Source organism: Oncorhynchus nerka, linkage group LG18 (genome assembly GCF_034236695.1).
Source record: "Oncorhynchus nerka isolate Pitt River linkage group LG18, Oner_Uvic_2.0, whole genome shotgun sequence".
Lineage (NCBI taxonomy): Eukaryota > Metazoa > Chordata > Actinopteri > Salmoniformes > Salmonidae > Oncorhynchus > Oncorhynchus nerka.
The window spans coordinates 79,240,548-79,260,205 of NC_088413.1; the positions used below are offsets into that span (position 1 = coordinate 79,240,548).

General features: G+C 46.7%; 1 protein-coding gene across 2 annotated transcripts in view; it reads right to left on the reverse strand.

Moving 5' to 3' along the window:
* Positions 1 to 19,658, reverse strand: part of cdkl1 (cyclin dependent kinase like 1 (CDC2 related kinase)) — a 40,302-nt gene that overhangs the window by 6,520 nt on the left and 14,124 nt on the right. For both annotated transcript variants that reach the window (XM_065004379.1, XM_065004380.1), the window contains exons 4-5: positions 2,819 to 2,891; positions 84 to 174 (exon numbers count right to left, since the gene is read on the reverse strand). In XM_065004379.1, the coding sequence (XP_064860451.1) occupies positions 84 to 174; positions 2,819 to 2,891 (164 nt within the window). The remainder of the gene's footprint in view (positions 1 to 83; positions 175 to 2,818; positions 2,892 to 19,658) is intronic.

Here is a 19,658-nt window from a genome sequence, read left to right on the forward strand (position 1 = left end):
GATCATAGTAAACATGTTTAGCACTTCATAGTGATTAGGATGCCATTTGGGACATGTCATAAAACAAAACAAAAATGACTTACTGAGGATCCTGGCGAATCCGAAGTCACAGAGCTTAATGACCTGCTGTTTAGTGATGAGGATATTCTCTGGCTTCACGTCTCTGTGGATGCACTGCAGGAGACAACAACCAAAACGTTAGTTGTTTAACAGTGCCAACCAGGGCGGATTTTTCATTCAACTACAGCTGATCATGTGGTGGTCTTGTACGGTTGTTGATCTATACGTGAGAAGAGGTTTCCAGGCTGTTGTGTCCCGTCAAGACAACACAAACAGACCTGGGACCAGGCTATGTTACACTGTTACAAGACAACACAAACAGACCTGGGACCAGGCTATGTTACACTGTTACAAGACAACACAAACAGACCTGGGACCAGGCTATGTTACACTGTTACGGTGTGACAAGACAACACAAACAGACCTGGGACCAGGCTATGTTACACTGTTACGATGTGACAAGACAACACAAACAGACCTGGGACCAGGCTATGTTACACTGTTACGATGTGACAAGACAACACAAACAGACCTGGGACCAGGCTATGTTACACTGTTACAAGACAACACAAACAGACCTAGGACCAGGCTATGTTACACTGTTACAATGTGACAAGACAACACAAACAGACCTGGGACCAGGCTATGTTACACTGTTACGATGTGACAAGACAACACAAACAGACCTGGGACCAGGCTATGTTACACTGTTACGATGTGACAAGACAACACAAACAGATCCGGGACTTTGCCAGGCTAGAGAAGATGGGACATTGCCAGACTAGAGAAGATGGGACTTTGCCAGGCTAGAGAAGACAGTACTTTGCCAGGCTAGAGAAGACAGTACTTTGCCAGGCTAGAGAAGACAGTACTTTGCCAGGCTAGAGAAGACAGTACTTTGCCAGGCTAGAGAAGACAGTACTTTGCCAGGCTAGAAGACAGACAGGACATTGCCAGGCTAGAGAAGACAGTACTTTGCCAGGCTAGAAGAAGACAGGACATTGCCAGGCTAGAGAAGAGGCTAGAGAAGATGGGACTTGCCAGACTAGAGAAGTACTTTGCCAGGCTAGAGAAGACAGGACATTGCCAGGCTAGAGAAGACAGTACTTTGCCAGGCTAGAGAAGATGGGACATTGCCAGGCTAGAGAAGACAGTACTTTGCCAGGCTAGAGAAGACAGTACTTTGCCAGGCTAGAGAAGACAGGACATTGCCAGGCTAGAGAAGACAGTACTTTGCCAGGCTAGAGAAGACAGGACATTGCCAGGCTAGAGAAGACAGTACTTTGCCAGGCTAGAGAAGATGGGACATTGCCAGGCTAGAGAAGACAGTACTTTGCCAGGCTAGAGAAGACAGTACTTTGCCAGGCTAGAGAAGACAGTACTTTGCCAGGCTAGAGAAGATGGGACTTTGTAGAGAAGCTTTGCCAGGCTAGAGAAGACAGTACTTTGCCAGGCTAGAGAAGACAGTACTTTGCCAGGCTAGAGAAGATGGGGCATTGCCAGGCTAGAGAAGACAGTACTTTGCCAGGCTAGAGAAGACGGTACTTTGCCAGGCTAGAGAAGATGGGACTTTGCCAGACTAGAGAAGATGGGACTTTGCCAGGCTAGAGAAGATGGGACTTTGCCAGGCTAGAGAAGACGGTACTTTGCCAGGCTAGAGAAGACAGTACTTTGCCAGGCTAGAGAAGATGGGACTTTGCCAGGCTAGAGAAGATGGGACATTGCCAGGCTAGAGAAGATGGGACATTGCCAGGCTAGAGAAGACAGTACTTTGCCAGGCTAGAGAAGATGGGACTTTGCCAGGCTAGAGAAGACAGTACTTTGCCAGGCTAGAGAAGACAGTACTTTGCCAGGCTAGAGAAGACAGTACATTGCCAGACTAGAGAAGATGGGACATTGCCAGGCTAGAGAAGATGGGACATTGCCAGGCTAGAGAAGATGGGACATTGCCAGACTAGATAAGATGGGACATTGCCAGGCTAGAGAAGATGGGACATTGCCAGGCTACTTTGCCAGGAAGAGAAGACAGATGGGACATTGCCAGGCTAGAGAAGATGGGACTTTGCCAGGCTAGAGAAGACAGTACTTTGCCAGGCTAGAGAAGACAGTACTTTGCCAGGCTAGAGAAGACAGTACATTGCCAGACTAGAGAAGATGGGACATTGCCAGGCTAGAGAAGATGGGACATTGCCAGGCTAGAGAAGATGGGACATTGCCAGACTAGAGAAGATGGGACATTGCCAGACTAGAGAAGATGGGACATTGCCAGGCTAGAGAAGATGGGACATTGCCAGGCTAGAGAAGATGGGACATTGCCAGGCTAGAGAAGATGGGACATTGCCAGGCTAGAGAAGATGGGACATTGCCAGGCTAGAGAAGACAGTACATTGCCAGGCTAGAGAAGACAGGACTTTGCCAGGCTAGAGAAGACATGACGATCAGGCAGGTGTATTCACTAGGAACCAAACAGAAACAAACGGGCCAAAAGTGGTAGGGAACTACCCGAATTTGTCCAATGAGAAACACTTTTTTTTTTTTTTTTTTCTGTTCTAAAACATTTTGCAACGGTGTGCAATAATGAATACACTCCATATCCGGACTTTGGCTGTGCAGCTTGACTGTTAAAAAAGGGGCCCCGTGGCGGTTTGTTGTGTCTCAGTGAAAGAGTACTGTCTGGGCAGCCAGGAGACTGGAATGCTAGTGAAACAGCGGTTTGGGTAGAGGAGCGACGGAGAAAAAGTAGGGGAAAACCACTTACGTTCTGTTTATGACAGAAGTTGACAGCCTGGAGCGTCTGCCAGGTGATGCTTTTTACCAGATGTTCTGGAACACTGGGAGTTAAAGAAGAGACAACCAAATAACACAGATATATTTTTACAGTTATACATTTCATTTAATTCAATTATAATTTTGTATGTATGTAATTCTATGACTAATAAACACAAAGCCAGGTACAGATCATCAGATTGCTGGCGATAATCTCTGACTGCAGTTTAAGGCAACCTGTAATTTAAAAAAAAAAAACATTTAAAAAATAAAAGGTTTGCTCTGTTGCCCCTGTGACTTCCACTGATTGTTAGCTAGCAGTGGCTAAAGTCAGCTGACGTTTGTCGTGGCTGATTATTATTATATTATTCAATTCAATTCAAAGGGTTTTATTGGCATCGGGAAACATATCTTAACATTGCCAAAGCAAGTGAAATAGACAAACAAAAGTAAAATAAACAAAAACTAAATAAAAGGTAAACATTACACTCACAAAAGCTCCAAAGGAAAAATGTCATATGATGTCTATATACGGTGTTGTAACGCTGTTCAACTGGTTAAAGTACAAAAGGGAAAATAAATAAACATAAATATGGATTGTATTTGCAATGGTGTTTGTTCTTCACTGGTTGTAGCAACAGGTCACAAATCTTGCTGCTGTGATTGGTCACTGTGGTATTTCCTGTAGGTTCATGCTCTACAACATCCGCAGAGTACGACCCTGCCTCACACGGGAAGCGGCGCAGGTCCTAATCCAGGCACTCGTCATCTCCCGTCTGGATTACTGCAACTCGCTGTTGGCTGGGCTCCCTGCCTGTGCCATTAAACCCCTACAACTCATCCAGAACGCCGCAGCCCGTCTGGTGTTCAACCTTCCCAAGTTCTCTCACGTCACCCCGCTCCTCCGCTCTCTCCACTGGCTTCCAGTTGAAGCTCGCATCCGCTACAAGACCATGGTGCTTGCCTACGGAGCTGTGAGGGGAACGGCACCTCAGTACCTCCAGGCTCTGATCAGGCCCTACACCCAAACAAGAGCACTGCGTTCATCCACCTCTGGCCTGCTCGCCTCCCTACCACTGAGGAAGTACAGTTCCCGCTCAGCCCAGTCAAAACTGTTCGCTGCTCTGGCCCCCCAATGGTGGAACAAACTCCCTCACGACGCCAGGACAGCGGAGTCAATCACCACCTTCCGGAGACACCTGAAACCCCACCTCTTTAAGGAATACCTAGGATAGGATAAGTAATCCCTCTCACCCCCCCCCCCCCTTAAAAGATTTAGATGCACTACTGTTCCACTGGATGTCATAAGGTGAATGCACCAATTTGTAAGTCGCTCTGGATAAGAGCGTCTGCTAAATGACTTAAATGTAAATGTAAATGTATTTCACCCAGTAGATATGGGAGTTTATCAAAATTGGTTTTGTTTTCTAATTCTTTGTGGATCTGTGTAATGAGGGAAATATGTGTCTCTAATATGGTCATACATTGGGGCAGGAGGTTAGGAAGTGCAGCTCAGTTTCCACCTCATTTTGTGGACAGTGGGCACATAGCCTGTCTTCTCTTGAGAGCCAGGTCTGCCTACGGCGGCCTTTCTCAATAGCAAGGCTATGCTCACTGAGTCAAAGCTTTCCTTAAGTTTGGGGGTGTGGCTACATATGTAAAACACTGATTGGGTTAAGAAAGGTGGGGGGGTGGCTACATATGTAAAACACTGATTGGGTTAAGAAAGGTGGGGGTGTGGCTATATATGTAAAACACTGATTGGGTTAAGAAAGGTGGGGGTGTGGCTATATATGTAAAACACTGATTGGGTTAAGAAAGGTGGGGGTGTGGCTACATATGTAAAACACTGATTGGGTTAAGAAAGGTGGGGGTGTGGCTACATATGTAAAACACTGATTGGGTTAAGAAAGGTGGGGGTGTGGCTACATATGTAAAAACTAGATTCCCTGTTAGTATGGCAAAGTCTGAAACTATTTGTAAACAGTTGGAATTTCTTGTTTTGAATATTGAGGTTTCAAAGGGCCTCTCTATAACTGTGATTGGCTGTTATAGACCCCCCTCTGCTCTCTATAACTGTGATTGGCTGTTATAGACCCCCCTCTGCTCTCTATAACTGTGATTGGCTGTTAAGACCCCCTCTGCTCTCTATAACTGTGATTGGCTACATATCTCTGATTGGCTGTTACAGACCCCTCTGCTCTCTATAACTGTGATTGGCTGTTAAAGACCCCCTCTGCTCTCTATAACTGTGATTGGCTGTTATAGACCCCTCTGCTCTCTATAACTGTGATTGGCTGTTTTATAGACCCCCTCTGCTCTCTATAACTGTGATTGGCTGTTATAGACCTCCCTCTGCTCTCTATAACTGTGATTGGCTGTTACAGACCCCCCTCTGCTCTCTATAACTGTGATTGGCTGTTATAGACCTCCCTCTGCTCTCTATAACTGTGATTGGCTGTTATAGACCCCCCTCTGCTCTCTATAACTGTGATTGGATTGGCTTACAGATCCCCTCTGCTCTCTATAACTGTGATTGGCTGTTACAGATCCCCCTTTGCTCTCAATAACTGTGATTGGCTGTTACAGACCCCCTTTGCTCTCAATAACTGTGATTGGCTGTTACAGACCCCCCTTTGCTCTCAATAACTGTGATTGGCTGTTACAGATCCCCCTTTGCTCTCAATAACTGTGATTGGCTGTTACAGACCCCCTTTGCTCTCTATAACTGTGATTGGCTGTTACAGACCCCCTCTGCTCTCTATAACTGTGATTGGCTGTTATAGACCCCCTCTGCTCTCTATAACTGTGATTGGCTGTTACAGACCCCCCTCTGCTCTCTATAACTGTGATTGGCTGTTACAGACCCCCTCTGCTCTCTATAACTGTGATTGGCTGTTACAGACCCCCTCTGCTCTCTATAACTGTGATTGGCTGTTACAGATCCCCCTCTGCTCTCTATAACTGTGATTGGCTGTTACAGATCCCCCTTTGCTCTCAATAACTGTGATTGGCTGTTACAGACCCCCTTTGCTCTCTATAACTGTGATTGGCTGTTACAGATCCCCCTCTGCTCTCTATAACTGTGATTGGCTGTTACAGACCCCACTCTGCTCTCTATAACTGTGATTGGCTGTTATAGACCCCACTCTGCTCTCTATAACTGTGATTAGCTGTTATAGACCCCCCTCTGCTCTCTATAACTGTGATTGGCTGTTATAGACCCCCCTCTGCTCTCTATAACTGTGATTGGCTGTTATAGACCCCATAAATATTCTGCGGTTGGGTTTTTTTGTAATGATTTAAGTAACCATTGTGCTGTTGTTGCTGTTAGAAATACTAAGGTTCCTAAGACAAACCCACGTTTATTCCTAAGAGAAAATTGAAGTGTTTTAATGAGCAGGCTTTCTTTCATGATTTGTTTTATTTTGACTGGAGCAGATTGAGTTTATCCCTGATGTGAAAACTGCCTGGAAATTCTTTCATTATGTTTTTTTTATACAAATAGTAAACAAACACGCCCCATTCCACAGGTTCAGGGTTAAAGGGCGGATTAATTCATGGTTTTCTTCTGAGCTGTCTTGTATTATTCACGACCGTAATCTAGCCTGGGCTAAAGCAAGGAAATCATGTTCTGATGCTGATTGGCTTATATTTAGGCAGTGACAAAACAAGTGTTCTTTTCTTCTCAGGAAGGCCAAGTCTGAGTATTTTATGTCTGTTACCACTGATGACCTGAATGACCCTAGAAGGTATTGGAAGGCTATTAAGTCTATGTCTGGTAACAGTAATGTTAATGAATTACCGTCATGTGTTTTGAAGGACTCTGTTGCTGTATATGACAAAACTGAAATGCTGAATTGTTTCAATGAGCACTTTGTTATCATCTGGTAGGCTGTTTGATTCAGTGTCCTCTGTCTCTGTCCAACCCAGTGTCCTCTGTCTCTGTCCAACCCTGTGTCCTCTGTCTCTGTCCAACCCAGTGTCCTCTGTCTCTGTCCAACCCAGTGTCCTCTGTCTCTGTCCAACCCTGTGTCCTCTGTCTCTGTCCAACCCAGTGTCCTCTGTCTCTGTCCAACCCAGTGTCCTCTGTCTCTGTCCAACCCTGTGTCCTCTGTCTCTGTCCAACCCAGTGTCCTCTGTCTCTGTCCAACCCAGTGTCCTCTGTCTCTGTCCAACCCAGTGTCCTCTGTCTCTGTCCAACCCTGTGTCCTCTGTCTCTGTCCAACCCAGTGTCCTCTGTCTCTGTCCAACCCTGTGTCCTCTGTCTCTGTCCAACCCAGTGTCCTCTGTCTCTGTCCAACCCAGTGTCCTCTGTCTCTGTCCAACCCAGTGTCCTCTGTCTCTGTCCAACCCAGTGTCCTCTGTCTCTGTCCAACCCTGTGTCCTCTGTCTCTGTCCAACCCAGTGTCCTCTGTCTCTGTCCAACCCTGTGTCCTCTGTCTCTGTCCAACCCTGTGTCCTCTGTCTCTGTCCAACCCTGTGTCCTCTGTCTCTGTCCAACCCTGTGTCCTCTGTCTCTGTCCAACCCTGTGTGGATGAACCAGTGTCCTCTGTCTCTGTACAACCCAGTGTCCTCTGTCTCTGTCCAACCATGTGTGGATGAACCAGTGTCCTCTGTCTCTGTACAACCCAGTGTCCTCTGTCTCTGTACAACCCAGTGTCCTCTGTCTCTGTACAACCCAGTGTCCTCTGTCTCTGTCCAACCCTGTGTCCTCTGTCTCTGTCCAACCCTGTGTCCTCTGTCTCTGTCCAACCCTGTGTGGATGAACCAGTGTCCTCTGTCTCTGTCCAACCCTGTGTCCTCTGTCTCTGTCCAACCCTGTGGTGGATGAACCAGTGTCCTCTGTCTCTGTCCAACCCTGTGTGGATGAACCAGTGTCCTCTGTCTCTGTCCAACCCTGTGTCCTCTGTCTCTGTCCAACCCTGTGGTGGATGAACCAGTGTCCTCTGTCTCTGTACAACCCTGTGTGGATGAACCAGTGTCCTCTGTCTCTGTCCAACCCTGTGTGGATGAACCAGTGTCCTCTGTCTCTGTCCAACCCTGTGTGGATGAACCAGTGTCCTCTGTCTCTGTACAACCCTGTGTGGATGAACCAGTGTCCTCTGTCTCTGTACAACCCTGTGTCTGATGTCCAACCCAGTGTCCTCTGTCTCTGTCCAACCCTGTGTGGATGAACCAGTGTCCTCTGTCTCTGTCCAACCCTGTGTGGATGAACCAGTGTCCTCTGTCTCTGTACAACCCTGTGTGGATGAACCAGTGTCCTCTGTCTCTGTACAACCCTGTGTAGATGAACCAGTGTCCTCTGTCCAACCCTGTGTGGATGAACCAGTGTCCTCTGTCTCTGTCCAACCCTGTGGTGGATGAACCAGTGTCCTCTGTCTCTGTCCAACCCTGTGTGGATGAACCAGTGTCCTCTGTCTCTGTACAACCCTGTGTGGATGAACCAGTGTCCTCTGTCTCTGTCCAACCCTGTGGTGGATGAACCAGTGTCCTCTGTCTCTGTACAACCCTGTGTGGATGAACCAGTGTCCTCTGTCCAACCCTGTGTGGATGAACCAGTGTCCTCTGTCTCTGTCCAACCCTGTGGTGGATGAACCAGTGTCCTCTGTCTCTGTCCAACCCTGTGTGGATGAACCAGTGTCCTCTGTCTCTGTCCAACCCTGTGTGGATGAACCAGTGTCCTCTGTCTCTGTACAACCCTGTGTGGATGAACCAGTGTCCTCTGTCTCTGTCCAACCCTGTGGTGGATGAACCAGTGTCCTCTGTCTCTGTCCAACCCTGTGTGGATGAACCAGTGAGAGCTGGTCAAACTTTGAGCTTTTTCCATTCTCAGTGCAGGTGGTACATAAAGCCCTGAAATCCTTAGATCAGAGAAAGCCTGCAGGTCCTGATCTTTTGGATCCCTGCTTTTTAAATCTGGCAGTTGATTTCATTGCTGAACCACTTACATCTCTGTTCAAACTAACCCTGGAATGTAAATTAAATTCCAAAGATCTGGAAATCAGCATTTGTCCTACCACTTTTAAAAGAGGGAGATCCAACTCTTTTAAATAATTATAGGCCAATCTCAAAGGTGTCAGCTGAACAGCTAAAATAGTTTTTATTTACTAACTCTATTTAGGCTTCAGGAAGAAGCATAGCACAATTACAGCAGCCATAAATGATATCACTGAAGTCATTGACAAAAAACAGCACTGTGTCTCACTTTTTATTGATCTCTCTAAGGCTTTTGATACATTTGATCATGCTGTACTAAGGCAGAGATTGTCGAGTGTAGGTCTTTCGGAGCATGCAGTTGCATGGTTTGCTAACTATCTGTCTGATAGAACTCAGTGAACTCAATTTGATGGGCTTATGTCTGTTAAATTGTCTGTCTTGAATGGTGTGCCCCAAGGCTCTGTACTTGGTCCTCTCTTATTCACTATTTATATAAATGATTTAGACAAAAATGTCCAAAATGCACAACTTCATTTTTATGCTGATGATACTGTTATTTACTGTTGTGCTTCGTCTCTTACAAAAGCTTTCCAGAACATGCAAACTGCTTTTTATACTGTTCAACATACCTTGTGTCAATTGAAGCTTATCCTCAATACTGACAAAACTAAACTAATGGTGTTTTCTAAAGCAAGAAATAGACCTCTGAACCTTTCACCTATTACTGCCTGTCAGGGCAAGGAGATTGAGGTTGTGACCTCATATAAGTATCTTGGAATTTTAATTGATGACGGCCTCTCTTTTAAATTGCATAGTCAACAACTTACAAAAAAATAGAAGCTGAAATTGGGATTTTGTTTTTAGGAATAAGGCCTGTTTTTCTTTTGAAGTCAGAAGGAGGCTAGTATCAGCTACATTTATGCCTTTACTAGACTATGGGGATATTTTATATATGATGCTTCCGCTCAGTGTTTGAGATCAATTGACACCCTTTACCATGGCACTTTGAAATGTATTTTAAACTGCAAAACCCTTACGCACCACTGCACTTTGTATACCAGGGTTGGCTGGCCTTCTCAAGTCACTCTAGGCTCAGTCACTGGTATACTTTCATTTACAAAGCCATTTTGGGTTTATTACCTTTTTATTTTGACATTTTTATTGTTCAGAAATGTGGTGGGTACTCTCTTCGTTCACTGGACTTTATCCTGCTAACTGTTCCAAATGTCCGAACTGAATTTGGTAAAAGGGCTTTTATGTACTCTGCGCCATCGTCTTGGAACACCTTACAAAATACTTTTAAACTGGAAGAACTTGTCCCGATTGGTGTTTTTAAATCACTGATGAAGGATTTTGAGGCCGATTCCCTGACCTGTCAATGTTTTTAATTTGCTGTTTTATACTCTTGTGAATTCTATGGTTTTTACTAGATTACTTGTAGTTTTTCATGTTGTCTGTCTGTCATTTTTTTGTAATGACTTGGTGCTGCCTATCTTGGCCAGGGTGCTCTTGAAAAAGAGATTTTAATCTCAATGAGCCCTTCCTGGTTAAATAAAGGTTTTAAAAAATGTTTTTTTTTTTTTAAGTCACACTGGTCAGGTATTCTGCCACTGTGTACTCTCTGTTTAGGGTCAGTCACACTGGTCAGGTATTCTGCCACTGTGTCCTCTCTGTTTAGGGTCAGTCACAGTGGTCAGGTATTCTACCACTGTGTCCTCTCTGTTTAGGGTCAGTCACAGTGGTCAGGTATTCTGCCACTGTGTCCTCTCTGTTTAGGGTCAGTCACAGTGGTCAGGTATTCTGCCACTGTGTCCTCTCTGTTTAGGGTCAGTCACAGTGGTCAGGTATTCTGCCACTGTGTCCTCTCTGTTTAGGGTCAGTCACAGTGGTCAGGTATTCTACCACTGTGTCCTCTCTGTTTAGGGTCAGTCACAGTGGTCAGGTATTCTGCCACTGTGTCCTCTCTGTTTAGGGTCAGTCACAGTGGTCAGGTATTCTGCCACTGTGTCCTCTCTGTTTAGGGTCAGTCACAGTGGTCAGGTATTCTGCCACTGTGTCCTCTCTGTTTAGGGTCAGTCACAGTGGTCAGGTATTCTGCCACTGTGTCCTCTCTGTTTAGGGTCAGTCACAGTGGTCAGGTATTCTGCCACTGTGTACTCTCTGTTACGGTCAGTCACAGTGGTCAGGTATTCTGCCACTGTGTCCTCTCTGTTTAGGGTCAGTCACAGTGGTCAGGTATTCTGCCACTGTGTCCTCTCTGTTTAGGGTCAGTCACAGTGGTCAGGTATTCTGCCACTGTGTCCTCTCTGTTTAGGGTCAGTCACAGTGGTCAGGTATTCTGCCACTGTGTCCTCTCTGTTTAGGGTCAGTCACAGTGGTCAGGTATTCTGCCACTGTGTCCTCTCTGTTTACGGTCAGTCACAGTGGTCAGGTATTCTGCCACTGTGTCCTCTCTGTTTAGGGTCAGTCACAGTGGTCAGGTATTCTGCCACTGTGTCCTCTCTGTTTAGGGTCAGTCACAGTGGTCAGGTATTCTGCCACTGTGTCCTCTCTGTTTAGGGTCAGTCACAGTGGTCAGGTATTCTGCCACTGTGTCCTCTCTGTTTAGGGTCAGTCACAGTGGTCAGGTATTCTGCCACTGTGTCCTCTCTGTTTAGGGTCAGTCACAGTGGTCAGGTATTCTGCCACTGTGTCCTCTCTGTTTAGGGTCAGTCACAGTGGTCAGGTATTCTGCCACTGTGTCCTCTCTGTTTAGGGTCAGTCACAGTGGTCAGGTATTCTGCCACTGTGTCCTCTCTGTTTAGGGTCAGTCACAGTGGTCAGGTATTCTGCCACTGTGTCCTCTCTGTTTAGGGTCAGTCACAGTGGTCAGGTATTCTGCCACTGTGTCCTCTCTGTTTAGGGTCAGTCACAGTGGTCAGGTATTCTGCCACTGTGTCCTCTCTGTTTAGGGTCAGTCACAGTGGTCAGGTATTCTGCCAGTGGTCAGGTATTCTGCCAATGTGTCCTCTCTGTTTAGGGTCAGTCACAGTGGTCAGGTATTCTGCCACTGTGTCCTCTCTGTTTAGGGTCAGTCACAGTGGTCAGGTATTCTGCCACTGTGTCCTCTCTGTTTAGGGTCAGTCACAGTGGTCAGGTATTCTGCCACTGTGTCCTCTCTGTTTAGGGTCAGTCACAGTGGTCAGGTATTCTGCCACTGTGTCCTCTCTGTTTAGGGTCAGTCACAGTGGTCAGGTATTCTGCCACTGTGTCCTCTCTGTTTAGGGTCAGTCACAGTGGTCAGGTATTCTGCCACTGTGTCCTCTCTGTTTAGGGTCAGTCACAGTGGTCAGGTATTCTGCCACTGTGTCCTCTCTGTTTAGGGTCAGTCACAGTGGTCAGGTATTCTGCCACTGTGTCCTCTCTGTTTAGGGTCAGTCACAGTGGTCAGGTATTCTGCCACTGTGTCCTCTCTGTTTAGGGTCAGTCACAGTGGTCAGGTATTCTGCCACTGTGTCCTCTCTCTGTTTAGGGTCAGTCACAGTGGTCAGGTATTCTGCCACTGTGTCCTCTCTGTTTAGGGTCAGTCACAGTGGTCAGGTATTCTGCCACTGTGTCCTCTCTGTTTAGGGTCAGTCACAGTGGTCAGGTATTCTGCCACTGTGTCCTCTCTGTTTAGGGTCAGTCACAGTGGTCAGGTATTCTGCCACTGTGTCCTCTCTGTTTAGGGTCAGTCACAGTGGTCAGGTATTCTGCCACTGTGTCCTCTCTGTTTAGGGTCAGTCACAGTGGTCAGGTATTCTGCCACTGTGTCCTCTCTGTTTAGGGTCAGTCACAGTGGTCAGGTATTCTGCCACTGTGTCCCTCTGTTTAGGGTCAGTCACAGTGGTCAGGTATTCTGCCACTGTGTCCTCTCTGTTTAGGGTCAGTCACAGTGGTCAGGTATTCTGCCACTGTGTCCTCTTTAGGGTCAGTCACAGTGGTCAGGTATTCTGCCACTGTGTCCTCTCTATGTTTAGGGTCAGTCACAGTGGTCAGGTATTCTGCCACTGTGTCCTCTCTGTTTAGGGTCAGTCACAGTGGTCAGGTATTCTGCCACTGTGTCCTCTCTGTTTAGGGTCAGTCACAGTGGTCAGGTATTCTGCCACTGTGTCCTCTCTGTTTAGGGTCAGTCACAGTGGTCAGGTATTCTGCCAGGGTCAGTCATAGTGGTCAGGTATTCTGTCACTGTGTCCTCTCTGTTTAGGGTCAGTCACAGTGGTCAGGTATTCTGCCACTGTGTACTCTCTGTTTAGGGTCAGTCACAGTGGTCAGGTATTCTGTCACTGTGTCCTCTCTGTTTAGGGTCAGTCACAGTGGTCAGGTATTCTGCCACTGTGTCCTCTCTGTTTAGGGTCAGTCACAGTGGTCAGGTATTCTGCCACTGTGTCCTCTCTGTTTAGGGTCAGTCACAGTGGTCAGGTATTCTGCCACTGTGTCCTCTCTGTTTAGGGTCAGTCACAGTGGTCAGGTATTCTGCCACTGTGTCCTCTCTGTTTAGGGTCAGTCACAGTGGTCAGGTATTCTGCCACTGTGTCCTCTCTGTTTAGGGTCAGTCACAGTGGTCAGGTATTCTGCCACTGTGTCCTCTCTGTTTAGGGTCAGTCACAGTGGTCAGGTATTCTGCCACTGTGTCCTCTCTGTTTAGGGTCAGTCACAGTGGTCAGGTATTCTGCCACTGTGTCCTCTCTGTTTAGGGTCAGTCACAGTGGTCAGGTATTCTGCCACTGTGTCCTCTATGTTTAGGGTCAGTCACAGTGGTCAGGTATTCTGCCACTGTGTCCTCTCTGTTTAGGGTCAGTCACAGTGGTCAGGTATTCTGCCACTGTGTCCTCTCTGTTTAGGGTCAGTCACAGTGGTCAGGTATTCTGCCACTGTGTCCTCTCTGTTTAGGGTCAGTCACAGTGGTCAGGTATTCTGCCACTGTGTCCTCTCTGTTTAGGGTCAGTCACAGTGGTCAGGTATTCTGCCACTGTGTCCTCTCTGTTTAGGGTCAGTCACAGTGGTCAGGTATTCTGCCACTGTGTACTCTCTGTGTAGGGTCAGTCACACTGGTCAGGTATTCTGCCACTGTGTCCTCTCTGTTTAGGGTCAGTCACACTGGTCAGGTATTCTGCCACTGTGTCCTCTCTGTTTAGGGTCAGTCACACTGGTCAGGTATTCTGCCACTGTGTACTCTCTGTGTAGGGTCAGTCACACTGGTCAGGTATTCTGACACTATGTTCTCTCTGTTTAGGGTCAGTCACACTGGTCAGGTATTCTGCCACTGTGTCCTCTCTGTTTAGGGTCAGTCACACTGGTCAGGTATTCTGCCACTGTGTACTCTCTGTGTAGGGTCAGTCACACTGGTCAGGTATTCTGACACTATGTTCTCTCTGTTTAGGGTCAGTCACACTGGTCAGGTATTCTGACACTATGTTCTCTCTGTTTAGGGTCAGTCACACTGGTCAGGTATTCTGCCACTGTGTATTCTCTGTGTAGGGCCAAATAGCATTCTAGTTTGCTCAGTTTTTTTGTTAATTCTTATAACGGATTCAAGTGTTTTTAGCCAGATCCTAATTGGTATGTCGAATTTTATGTTCCTTTTGATGGCATAGAAGGCCCTTCTTGCCTTGTCTCTCAGATCGTTCACAGCTTTGTGGAAGTTACCTGTGGCGCTGATGTTTAGGCCAAGGTATGTATAGTTTTTTGTGAGCTCTAGGGCAACGGTGTCTAGATGGAATTTGTATTTGTGGTCCTGGCGACTGGATCTTTTTTGGAACACCATTATTTTGGTCTTACTGAGATTTACTGTCAGGGCCCAGGTCTGACAGAATCTGTGCAGAAGATCTAGGTGCTGATGTAGGCCCTCCTTGGTTGGTGACAGAAACACCAGATCATCAGCAGACAGTAGACATTTGACTTCAGATTCTATTAGGGTCAGTTTGTTATATCTGGAGTACTTCTCCTGTCCTATTCGGTGTCCTGTGTGAATCTAAGTGTGCGTTCTCTAATTCTCTCCTTCTCTCTTTCTTTCTCTCTCTCGGAGGACCTGAGCCCTAGGACCATGCCCCAGGACTACCTGACATGATGACTCCTTGCTGTCCCCAGTCCACCTGGCCATGCTGCTGCTCCAGTTTCAACTGTTCTGCCTTACTATTATTCAACCATGCTGGTCATTTATGAACATTTGAACATCTTGGCCACGTTCTGTTATAATCTCCACCCGGCACAGCCAGAAGAGGACTGGCCACCCCACATATGCTCTCTCTAATTCTCTCTTTCTTTCTCTCTCTCTCGGAGGACCTGAGCCCTAGGACCGTGCCCCAGGACTACCTGACATGATGACTCCTTGCTGTCCCCAGTCCACCTGACTGTGCTGCTGCTCCAGTTTCAACTGTTCTGCCTTATTATTATTCGACCATGCTGGTCATTTATGAACATTTGAACATCTTGGTCATGTTCTGTTATAATCTCTACCCGGCACAGCCAGAAGAGGACTGGCCACCCCACATAGCCTGGTTCCTCTCTAGGTTTCTTCCTAGGTTTTGGCCTTTCTAGGGAGTTTTTCCTAGCCACCGTGCTTTTACACCTGCATTGTTTGCTGTTTGGGGTTTTAGGCTGGGTTTCTGTACAGCACTTTGAGATATCAGCTGATGTACGAAGGGCTATATAAATAAATTTGATTTGATTTGATTTGATTTATTAGGGTGAGGCCGGGTGCTGGAGACTGTTCTTGTGCCCTCACCAATTCATTGATATATATGTTGAAGAGGGTGGGGCTCACGCTGCATCCCTGTCTCACCACCTGGCCCTGTGGGAAGTGTGTATCTCTCTCTCCCCCCCTCCCCCCTCTTCTCCCTACCTCCCTCTCTCCACCTCTTTATCCACCTCCCTCTCTCTCCCCTCCCTCTTTCCCCCCTCCCCCTCTCCTATTGTAAACTGTAGTCCAGAAGCCCATCCATCAGTGTTGCCATGGAGATGGCTAAATCCAGCCTTACAACTGGTGATTTAATAGCCATGGATGCATCCTAAATGTCTCCCTATATAGTGCACTACTTTTGACTGGAACCAATAGGGCTCAGGTCAAAAGTAGTGCACTATATAGGGAATAGGGTGCCACTTGGGACATAGACGATCTCTATCCCCCTTCCTGTGGCTGAGCCCCCCATGAAAGCCTTACAGCCCCCCCATGGGAGTGAGGCAGGCACCTCTATTAACTGTGTGTGTGTGTGTGTGTGTGTGTGTGTGTGTGTGTGTGTGTGTGTGTGTGTGTGTGTGTGTGTGTGTGCGTGCGTGCGTGCGTGCGTGCGTGCGTGCGTGTTCCTACAACTCCACCTCCCTCCCTGTCAGCCAACACAGCATTCTGGGACTACATCGCTGTAAACATTCCGCAACGAGCAGGTCAGTCTCCGTGGTAACAGCCAAACACTGTGGCTATCAGCAGGGGGGACACTATATACAGGTCATAGATTATCAGCAGGGGAGACACTATAAGGGGCGGCAGGTAGCCTTGTTTGGGGCGTTTCGCCAGTAACCTAAAGGTTGCTAGATCGAATCCCCGAGCTGACAAGGTAAAAATCTGTCGTTCGGCCCCTGAACAAGGCAGTTTTTTTTATTTTTTTATTTCACCTTTATTTAACCAGGTAAGCAAGTTGAGAACAAGTTCTCATTTACAATTGCGACCTGGCCAAGATAAAGCACAGCAGTTCGACACATACAACGACACAGAGTTACACATGGAGTAAAACAAACATACAGTCAATAATACAGTAAAAAAACAAGTCTATATACAATGTGAGCAAATTAGGTGAGAAGGGAGGTAAAGGCAAAAAAGGCCATGGTGGCAAACTAAATACAATATAGCAAGTAAAACACTGGAATGGTAGTATTGCAATGGAAGAATGTGCAAAGTAGAAATAAAAATAATGGGGTGCAAAGGAGCAAAATAAATAAATAAATTAAATACAGTTGGGAAAGAGGTAGTTGTTTGGGCTAAATTATAGGTGGGCTATGTACAGGTGCAGTAATCTGTAAGATGCTCTGACAGTTGGTGCTTAAAGCTAGTGAGGGAGATAAGTGTTTCCAATTTAAGAGATTTTTGTAGTTCGTTCCAGTCATTGGCAGCAGAGAACTGGAAGGAGAGGCGGCCAAAGAAAGAATTGGTTTTGGGGGTGACTAGAGAGATATACCTGCTGGAGCGTGTGCTACAGGTGGGAGATGCTATGGTGACCAGCGAGCTGAGATAAGGGGGACTTTACCTAGCAGGGTCTTGTAGATGACATGGAGCCAGTGGGTTTGGCCGAGTATGAAAGGGCCAGCCAACGAGAGCGTACAGGTCGCAATGGTGGGTAGTATATGGGGCTTTGGTGACAAAACGGATAGCACTGTGATAGACTGCATCCAATTTGTTGAGTAGGGTATTGGAGGCTATTTTGTAAATGACACGCCAAAGTCGAGGATTGTAGGATGGTCAATTTTACAAGGGTATGTTTGGCAGCATGAGTGAAGGATGCTTTGTTGCGAAATAGGAAGCCAATTCTAGATTTAACTTTGGATTGGAGATGTTTGATATGGGTCTGGAAGGAGAGTTTACAGTCAACCAGACACCTAAGTATTTGTAGTTGTCCACGTATTCTAAGTCAGAGCCGTCCAGAGTAGTGATGTTGGACAGGCGGGTAGGTGCAGGTAGCGATCGGTTGAAGAGCATGCATTTAGTTTTACTTGTATTTAAGAGCAATTGGAGGCCACGGAAGGAGAGTTGTATGGCATTGAAGCTTGCCTGGAGGGTTGTTAACACAGTGTCCAAAGAAGGGCCGGAAGTATACAGAATGGTGTCGTCTGCGTAGAGGTGGATCAGAGACTCACCAGCAGCAAGAGCGACCTCATTGATGTATACAGAGAAGAGAGTCGGTCCAAGAATTGAACCCTGTGGCACCCCCATAGAGACTGCCAGAGGTCCGGACAGCAGACCCTCCGATTTGACACACTGAACTCTATCAGAGAAGTAGTTGGTGAACCAGGCGAGGCAATCATTTGAGAAACCAAGGCTGTCGAGTCTGCCGATAAGGATGTGGTGGTTGACAGACAGCCTTGGCCAGATCAATGAATACGGCTGCACAGTAATGTTTCTTATCGATGGCGGTTAAGATATCGTTTAGGACCTTGAGCGTGGCTGAGGTGCACCCATGACCAGCTCTGAAACCAGATTGCATAGCAGAGAAGGTATGGTGAGATTCGAAATGGTCGGTAATCTGTTTGTTGACTTGGCTTTCGAAGACCTTAGAAAGGCATGGTAGGATAGATATAGGTCTGTAGCAGTTTGGGTCAAGAGTGTCCCCCTTTGAAGAGGGGGATGACCGCAGCTGCTTTCCAATCTTTGGGAATCTCAGATGACACGAAAGAGAGGTTGAACAGGCTAGTAATAGGGGTGGCAACAATTTCGGCAGATAATTTTAGAAAGAAAGGGTCCAGATTGTCTAGCCCGGCTGATTTGTAGGGGTCCAGATTTTTCAGCTCTTTCAGAACTTCAGCTGAATGGATTTGGGAGAAGGAGAAATGGGGAAGGCTTGGGCGAGTTGCTGTTGGGGGTGCAGTGCTGTTGACCGGGGTAGGAGTTGCCAGGTGGAAAGCATGGCCAGCCGTAGAAAAATGCTTATTGAAATTCTCAATTATGGTGGATTTATCAGTGGTGACAGTGTTTCCTATCTTCAGTGCAGTGGGCAGCTGGGAGGAGGTGTTCTTATTCTCCATGGACTTTACAGTGTCCCAGAACTTTTAGAGTTAGTGTTGCAGGAAGCAAATTTCTGCTTGAAAAAGCTAGCCTTGGCTTTTCTAACTGCCTGTGTATAACGGTTTCTAGCTTCCCTGAACAGCTGCATATCACGGGGGCTGTTCGATGCTAATGCAGAACGCCATAGGATGTTTTTGTGTTGGTTAAGGGCAGTCAGGTCTGGGGAGAACCAAGGGCTATATCTGTTCCTGGTTCTAATTTTCTTGAATGGGGCATGTTTATTTAACATTGTTAGGAAGGCATTTTTAAAAAAATATCCAGGCATCCTCTACTGACGGGATGAGATCAATATCCTTCCAGGACACCCCGGCCAGGTCGATTAGAAAGGCCTGCTCGCTGAAGTGTTTCAGGGAGCGTTTTACAGTGATGAGTGGAGGTCGTTTGACCGCTGACCCATTACGGATGCAGGCAATGAGGCAGTGATCGCTGAGATCTTGGTTGAAGACAGCAGAGGTGTATTTAGAGGGGAAGTTGGTTAGGATGATATCTATGAGGGTGCCCGTGTTTAAGGCTTTGGGGGGGTACCTGGTAGGTTCATTGATAATTTGTGTGAGATTGAGGGCATCAAGTTTAGATTGTAGGATGGCTGGGGTGTTAAGCATGTTCCAGTTTAGGTCGCCTAGCAGCACGAGCTCTGAAGATAGATGGGGGCAATCAGTTCACATATGGTGTCCAGAGCACAGCTGGGAGCAGAGGGTGGTCTATAGCAGGCGGCAACGGTGAGAGACTTGTTTTTAGAGAGGTGGATTTTTAAAAGTAGAAGTTCAAATTGTTTGGGTACAGACCTGGATAGTAGGACAGAACTCTGCAGGCTATCTTTGCAGTAGATTGCAACACCGCCCCCTTTAGCAGTTCTATCTTGTCTGAAAATGTTGTAGTTTGGAATTAAAATTTCTGAATTTTTGGTGGTCTTCCTAAGCCAGGATTCAGACACAGCTAGAACATCCGGGTTGGCAGAGTGTGCTAAAGCAGTGAAAAGAACAAACTTAGGGAGGAGGCTTCTAATGTTAACATGTTAACAAGTTAAACCCCACTGTTCCTATTTGTTCTTAACTGACATGCCTAGTTAAATAAAGGTTAAATAAAAACGTAAAAAATATA